Genomic DNA, 8,344 nt, shown 5'->3' on the forward strand with positions numbered 1-8,344 from the left:
CTGACGGGCTGGGCTGTCTGAGGATGCAGCTGCCTGCACCCCTGTCCTTCCATGTTCACTGACGGGCTAGGCTCAGCATCCAATCTGGGCCTTCCAGAACTAAGAGACTGGAGACACCTGAAGAACATTCAGAAACAGCACGGGCATGTGGGAAGTCTTTATTATTATTATTTTTTTTTAATGAGATTTTTTTTTTTTTTTTAGAAAAGGCCTAGGAGAGAACAGAATAGTGACTTGCTATCTGAGTTACATGGAATATACATTTTTGCTCCCCATATCAGCAAGCCCCACGCCAATACTGCTGTTCTGTTGAAAACTGGCAAGACCAGGCTATCTTAGCACACGCTAGGTTTCTGAGTCAGCTCTGGAACTTAGGTGTTTTGAGGACAAGCACTTCCTTCCCTTCCATTGCTTTATCCCGTACCTTGTCCCCATTCTGAGGCTGTGTTTTTCATATGTAATTTGGACAAAGGGCATGCCTTCAGCCCACTATGACTAGTCTTTCGTCTGTCAGTGAATCAAGTCTACACATTTTGGGACCAGGGACCTCTCCTGATCTCTCACAGTCTGCTGTAAAAAAACAAAAACAAATAGGAACACAGCCAAGCACTGCAAGATCACTCTGGTGTGTCACCAAGCTGTAAAATAATTAACTTCCTGTATCTTTTGTTCCTTATGAATTTACATATCCAATTACCTTTTTATTTAATTTCTCATGGTTTTGCTACATTGACTAAAACTTTTTAACAAGAAAGTTTTCTAATTTAGTGGGCTTTGTGGTTCATTTGTAATCAGTGAGTTTTTAAAGTTGGTTTCAGATTCTCCAGTGCCACTGCAGGGCACTGTAAAACTTTCATGGCAGGATATAGTGGCCCTCGTTACTTGGGCACCAGGAAGGCTGGTACACCGAGGAAAAGCCACAGAGAGGTCAGAGCTCCCAGGGGAGGCAGCAGAGGGAATTCCACAGTGAAAAGGATTTTAAGTAGCTCACACTCTTTGCTGTCCAGGGATATTGTTATGTAAGTGGTAGTTAACATGGTATAATGTTAGTTATACCCAATGGCTCAGTTCTGTTTTTCTTGGGAGAAGTCTGTATCAAGTCCAGCTTTTCTGCTAGGTCATAGCTCTGACAATGGGGTGGGCTGCCTGCAGCAGGAGAATACACACAGAAAACACGTGGGCTGTGCAGGGTCTTCATGCTGCAGCTTCTGTTCTGGTCTTCTGGAACAGAGTCTGCCTATGTCTGAAGATGACATTTGTCATCAGAAAGGCAGGGGACTCCCTGCACAGTGTTCAGAGCAGCAGCAGCAAGTCCTGAAAGTCACAGCCAACGATGGCTAATGAAGCTACCTGTTATGATGACAACAAACCTATGTGGCCCTGGGACGAGGGGGTGGAGGGCGTACTATTTGGTCAGACAGGAAGGAGTGGGAATTTGTTTTCCTAGCTCTGGGAGTCATGACCACAATTTGACAAAAGCAGATGCAGTTTGCTGGAGGAATTATTAAAGTCCACTCTTGGGTACTGAGTCGGGACTGAGGGCTGTAGGTGCTTATTGATTCTAAGTTGTCTGAGACAGTGGATTCAAGGGCAGAGTTAAATGCTGCACAATGAAAAGAATTTACCCAAGCAGCATGTGGGAAGCCTCACACCACAATTAGAAAACACCCGTAGCTGTCTTATCTGGCTTTTAAAGGAAAGACAGTTCTCCTCTTCTGAAAATAATTAAGGATAGGACCCAGCAGTTTGATTTATGTAAAAGCACATCTGTTCACAAACCTGCCTTTCTGCTCAGACATTTCTATAAGGGGCTGAGAATATTCTAGCAAAATGGAAGGTGATGGGTGAAAGCTGGGTGGACTCTGTGGGGAACCAATCAGTCCTTCAGCAGCTCCTTCAGGTCGTCCTCTACTCCCCCCTTGCTCAGCTCATCTAAACTGTAGTAACGGTGAACAATTTTCTCCGCAGTGACGACCACCACACGGAGCCCGTGGGTGTCTTTACCTAGCTGGCACCCAATGGCAGATGAAACTACCATGTCAAGGTTCTGGTAGGTTCCTCCGGCATTCCTGTGGTAGTGTCCCGAGAACACAGCTCTGATACCTGTAGGGAAAGGAAAAAGACATTAGAGGTACCAAGGATTTCCATGGTCATCCGTGGGCTTCAAAATTTGATTCTGTGGATGATGTTAACTAACTGACAGAGAATGCATCAACAGTGCTTTTCATAGCATCTTACTAAGAGCGAGTTCACAAAGTTCCTCCAGGTATAACAGTCATGGAGCTAGGCTTGAGCTCAGTAGTGGAGGGTGTAGGTTAGCATGTGGGGCTAAGTATAATTCTCAGTGCATATATGCACATACATGAACATGTGTACCTAGGAGTTCTCCAGCATACCTCTGAGCCTGAATATCACCATCTGAGATTCTAGAAAGAACAGCAGATACCAGCCCATATCCAGGAACCATACAGTTGCACTCAGATTTTACAGTGGATATCTAAATGGCCATTATGAATTCAGGTGTGTGTGTGTGTGTGTGTGTGTGTGTGTGTGTGTGTACCAAAACCAGAAGATGGGCACGAAACAAGAACAAAAACAGAAAGTCCTGACGACTCACACTAAACTAGAAAAAAGCAACCTCAGGCTGCTCGGTCAGGAGTGAGCGCATCCCAGTCAGGAGTGAGCGCATCCCAGTCAGGAGTGAGCGCATCCCAGGTCAGGAGTGAGCACATCCCAGTCAGGAGTGAGCACATCCCAGTCAGGAGTGAGCACATCCTAGTCAGGAGTGAGCGCATCCCAGTCAGGAGTGAGAGCATCCCAGTCAGGAGTGAGCGCATCCCAGGTGAGATTAATTAACAGAAAGGATTTGACAAGTTTTTAAAGCAAATATCTTTTGTATATGAGTCCTTAAGTAAGACTAAGGCCCTTTGACAGAAAACAGGTAAAAATTGAGTAGTGAGAAGCAACAAACACTCAGAAATGGTTTTAAGATGCACACCAAAAGTCATACTACCCCCCCCCCCCAATAAAGCAAATGGGATAAGTGGTAAACTGAAAAAAAACAACCAAGGCAATGAATCAGAATTCCCACCAGCTCCATGGAGCTCCAAGAGTAGATGAAATCTGGGAGAGAAGTAACTGGAAAAAGAGGAAGGAGAAAAGAATGCAGGAAAGAATGAGGACATCGCTGAGCGTTTCCTAGAAAGATGTCCTTCCTCATGCTCTGCCTTACTGCCAGCCTTGCACTTTGGGCTATGAAGCAGAAGCAGGGTTACCTGAGTGCCACTGTGAGTCTGTGACAGCTGACTACACAGGTGGGCAGCATGGATCCTGTGGGCACTGAACAAATGACAGTCCACGGTAGGACCGAGTGGTTAACTCCAGATGACACTTCAGGATGCTACTCAGAATAGTAGGACCGAGTAAACCATTTATTCCTGGAACTTGAACTTCCCAGTTAATGTTTTTGGATGGGAGGTGCATGTGGATAGCAAACCTTTAGGGGGGAGGCTACTGCATATGTATTTAAAAAGGAGGCAGGTTTGCATGTATTGGTATTGTAAGGCACCTGATATACTTTGTGAATATCAAGAAACAACAACAAAAAGAGTTTTATGCTTTTGTGTTTGTAAAATACTATGTGAGTATGAGGATAGGTGTACATTGCCCTTAACTCCAATGCAATAGAGGAATTCTTCACAAGGGGGTATTTCTGCCTTTACTATAATTTGTTGATAAGAACTTAGAGTGATCATGACTTATCTTTTAGTTGGGGACAGCATATCAAGGAGATGTGAATGGGGACAGTAGTGCCCAAATGGACTTGGCAAGCACAGTAAGGATACAGGTGCTATCACACCAGCTGTGTGGCTCACACCAGGGTGTGAGGTGTGTGGTTCACAAGGCACAGCCGGGCTAGGCTAGGCATCTGAGGAATCTTTACTATCTACAGAGAACCAGATCCTCCTAATTTCACAGACCTGAGTCTGTGGACATGTGTGTTTCCTTGAAACCTAAAGGCTGTGTCATCTGAGCCTGTGAAGTGCAACTCTCCTTGGGGACTCTCCGTAGCTGCACAGAACAGACTTCCCCTTGTTATCCTCAGCACTCTTAGGGGTCACATTTACTATTAGTGCTTTGAGACATAATGACCAAATGAAAATTCTTAGAGCAGCAAAGATATCTAAAGAGGACTAGAAATAATTGTCAGTGGGAAACAGAGATCTCCTTGTGATGACAGGGAACTAACACTTTGGGGTCCCAAGTAAGAGATCAAGCACTGACAATGTGATGCTTACAAAGGAAGGGTCTGGAAGGAGGGGGAAGTCTGTCTAACTTCCCCCTAAATGGTTGAGCATCAAGACTCAAGCACTCCTCCCAGGACTCTCAGAAGCTCCTGGGTCTCCTGGCTGGCAGAGTGACCACTGACCTGAAGGACAGATGAGATACTGAGTAGGCAATGAAGGCACATCTGTTGTTCAGAACCAGATCTGTAGGAGGCCTAGTGAGCTTGGGCAGTTGGAGATTCTGGTTCAGAACTAGATCTGTAGGAGGCCTAGTGAGCTTGGGCAGTTGGAGATTCTGGGTCTCTCTCTGACTCTAAGCCAAGCCTGGGCATTTTGAATCTGAACTTGCTGTCTTTGCATAGCCACCTTAAAGAGGTGGGTAAATTCAAGAGAGGCATATGGAGAGGTCCCTTTTATTCTTTATCGTGGTGCTTCTTCCCAATGGTCCTGGGACTGCACATCATTTCTGGTCCAAGTGAGAACGGAGAGGTCCAAACAGGTTAAGAAACCCACTCAGAGATCTTAGATCTTAGAGACTTGCAGACTCAGGTTTTCTTTGGGGCCTTGGGCACACTGCTGACCTTTATAGTTGATTTCTGAGCTAAGATGAATGCTAGCATCGCCCCTGTGGGTAGGACACTGGAAAGAAGCAGGAATGTGTTAAGAAGGTCACTGCTCAGCCTCGACGCCTGCCCTCTCTGGAGCAGGCTCAGCTGCTCTTGCTGGCATCTGAGCTCTACAATATGCAAGCTGAGGCTGAGAGTTGAACCCAGCATCCTCACGCTTCCAGGCCCAGAAGCCTCGTCAGAAGCTTTGTTGCCTCAGCTCTTGAACAGCTTCTGATAGAGAAGCATTGATCCATATTCAATAGTAGAAAGGAATATATTGATATGCCATGGTTTCCCTGGTGTGGAATTGATGGTAGTGGGGTTTCCAGGAATAAGGCAGAAGCTCCATGCCTGTTCTTCATTCAGTCATCTGTGTTGATGTGCTCCCGTGGTTCCTTAATTGAGAATTATGGCTAGACTGATTCTGAGTTATGAACTGTTCTTTAAAATTACTGCCAGAGAAAGGATTCCTGGCAAAGGCCTCCCCGCACTGGTAAGGCCCTCATGTGTGGCTGCCGCTCTATATTTATTTCTTCTTGGTCATAAAGAGACAAAAAAGTTATTTTTTAAGCTGCCTTGACTCAAATTCATTTGGAATCAATCAGAGGACTGGGATGCAGTCTCCACATAATTTAATATCCTAATATTGGAGACTCCATAAATTGCAGAATTGAGATGTGACCAGAGTAGCTCTGGTCTTTGGGGTGGGTGTCCCCAAAACTGAGCTGCTGCTGCCTGCTGTCTGAAATGTGCTCAGTTCTAACTGGACAGCTTTCATTTTTTTATTTTGTGTTGAGTGCGAATTTATGAAAATGCTATGCCTCTTTATATTGCTAGCTGTAGCAGTGAAAACTGCACAAATCACCAGGCATTTGTGATTTATTCTCTTTTGGTGGCGAGAAAAAAATGTAACTCACAAGTGGGGAAGGGAGCGAGGGAGATTTTGTGTGTGTGTGTGTGTGTGTGTGTGTATGTGTGTATGTGTGTGTAAAACCTGCAGAAAACAGGTACACATGCATAATCACTCAAGGAATGAGGTTTCTGCATTGAGTAACCAGGACACCAGTGTAGACAGCCATGACTGGTGACCTACTCTGGGCTCTTACAGTGAGGGCTCTTGTGGGTTTCCAGTGGTGAACTGTGTACATCATTCTCAACTTGCTGGTGGGCAACATGGGCATGGGGTGGTTAACCACAGCCTCTCAGGGAAGGCAGTTTCTTCAGGCAGTCTGAGGCAGGTCCAAGTGCCAATCCCCCTTGGGAAGCCACAGGTTGGTCATGTACAACAGGATGCGCTGATCTGAGATGGCCTCCCCAACAATTGCTCAAGGCTCACACAGGACCAGGTAGCAATGGAAGGACCAGCTCCTGGACAGTACAGGAGTGATGTCGGCTGGGCAGGGCTCTGGACTCACCTCTTCTGAGTAGGGCACTTTGCACACATACCACCTCACACACGATTGCTACTGCATAGGGGAGAAACTACCCACATACAATGGAAGAATGGCAATAGAAAGGACAGATGGCTTGTTTGGGGCACACAGCTTAGACATTGATCTGGTTTAGGCTGGCTTAGGGTATGCTCAAAATGTGAATGATCTCAGAGCTGTAATCCCCATGAGGCTTTCTGGAGACTGGATTTGACCAGAACAAACCTATACTTGTAGTTTTCTGATCCTCTCTGAACTGGCATATGAAGGAAGTTACTATTGCCAACACTGACGTAGAGCTTATGACCGGCCAGACATTCTCATAGATAGGCATGCAGCATGCTTTAAATACACTGCCACCCTTGCCTAAGGAGGGGAGGGGTGCAGGTATGACCTCAGTTTACACACGAGAAAAGGGAGATCTTGAAACATCCAGCATCTGGTGGTGGACGGGGTATGTCCGGGGCCAGGATCTTAACCAGCAGCAACTGGCCTGAAGAGATACTAAAGACTGGGGAAGACAAAGAAAGTGTCAAGGAGGACTACAGAAGGCACAGGAACCAAACTTGGACAAAGGCCTGCCGGCCTCCTGGGAGCTTCAGAATGTACTTCCAGCACTTCAATCCTGCTGACACTGAACTTGAGACAGAAGCTCTTCTGGGGGGAGGAGCAGGCAGTGGGAGAGTGTACACGGGATACAGCAGGGCTCTACGCTAGCGAGCAGGGTAAGGGCAAGCTGGATCTGGGCTGGGGAAAGGCAGAAAAAGACTCAAGCAAAATGCCAATCCCACAGCCGCCTTCTTGCTAGAAAGAAGCATCACTGCACCTAGGCTTTCTCTGGCTCAGACCCTCCTGTACACTCTCCATCTGGTATTCATCTGAGTGGGATCCCCTGGACAATTCACAGAGCTTCTGAGGACTGCTCCTAATTTCCCTGACCGACAGTGGGATGTCAGCTTGTGTGTACCCCAGGACTACTCAGTCCATTGTGTGGTGTGAAGGCAGGGGAAGGGTGTGAGCCAGAGGGCAAGGCGGTGAGCAATGACACCACTAGGAGGAGGGCAGCTGTGCAGGTATAGAAAGTCACTGTTAAAAAGATCCAGTCTGCTGAAGATCAGCCAAGCATTCAAGATTCTGCAAGTCCTGCAAGTCTCTGCTTCTCAAGATGAATGGAAATGGTAAATGTGATAGTGAATACAGCTTACGCAAACATGGGTGCTGATCATTACCAGAGGATGACAGGATACGAACCCCACGTCTTCAGTGAGTGGGAAGTACAAGGACATTCCTCCACTGCCTGCTCCTTACATCTTAAAACCATCTCCAGGTGGCTCAGGCATCCAAACTGGAGGCCCCAGTTTGACCCACAGTACTGGTAAAATAAACATCCCCCTGAGGGGCTCCAGAGGCTTGAACATGGTGGACATGGTGGACACGGCAGACCTGGTGGACACGGCGGACACCGCGGACATGACATGGCGGACATGGTGAGCATGGCGGACATGGCAGACACGGCGGACATGGCAGACACAGCGGGCACGGCGGGCATGGCGGACATGACTGCAGTCTTTGCTCTTTCCCCTTCCCTCTCCCGTGCTAAACCAAGAGATCACATGAAGCTCACCCCAAGGTCTGGTCCCTTCTTTGGCCACTAACTCATTCCTGAAATTAAACACCAAGGTCCTGACATCAAAATTCATTATTTGGCTATAATGACTAACCTGTCTAATCAGGTCTTACCTACCTACCACATCCTACCACAGACTTCCCCCTTCGTAAAGATCACCTGCTGCTGCCGTATGCCTTTGCCTGATCAGAGGGAGCCCACCCCAGCCTGCTTGCCCCTGGAGGGTAAGAAGCGCCTTTTGTGCTGAGAATCTGGTATCTGGGTATGTCTTATACTGACTTTAAGGGCCCTCCAACCCTATGAATGGAAATACAGAAATGTACACAAGCTGGGCAGTGGTGGCACATGCCTTTAATCCCAGCACTTGGGAGGCAGAGGCAGGCGGATTTCTGA

The 8,344-nt window shown here is 47.1% G+C and overlaps 1 protein-coding gene across 1 annotated transcript in view; it reads right to left on the reverse strand.

Moving 5' to 3' along the window:
* Window positions 1–142: 142 nt before the first annotated feature.
* Cpped1 (calcineurin like phosphoesterase domain containing 1) overlaps window positions 143–8,344 on the reverse strand; it is a 115,225-nt gene continuing 107,023 nt past the window's right edge. Inside the window, exon 4 of the mRNA XM_031362916.1 lies at window positions 143–2,103. Coding sequence (XP_031218776.1) covers window positions 1,877–2,103 — 227 coding nt within the window. The 3' untranslated portion in view covers window positions 143–1,876. The remainder of the gene's footprint in view (window positions 2,104–8,344) is intronic.

The sequence above is a fragment of the Mastomys coucha genome, unplaced genomic scaffold, assembly GCF_008632895.1.
Source record: "Mastomys coucha isolate ucsf_1 unplaced genomic scaffold, UCSF_Mcou_1 pScaffold12, whole genome shotgun sequence".
Lineage (NCBI taxonomy): Eukaryota > Metazoa > Chordata > Mammalia > Rodentia > Muridae > Mastomys > Mastomys coucha.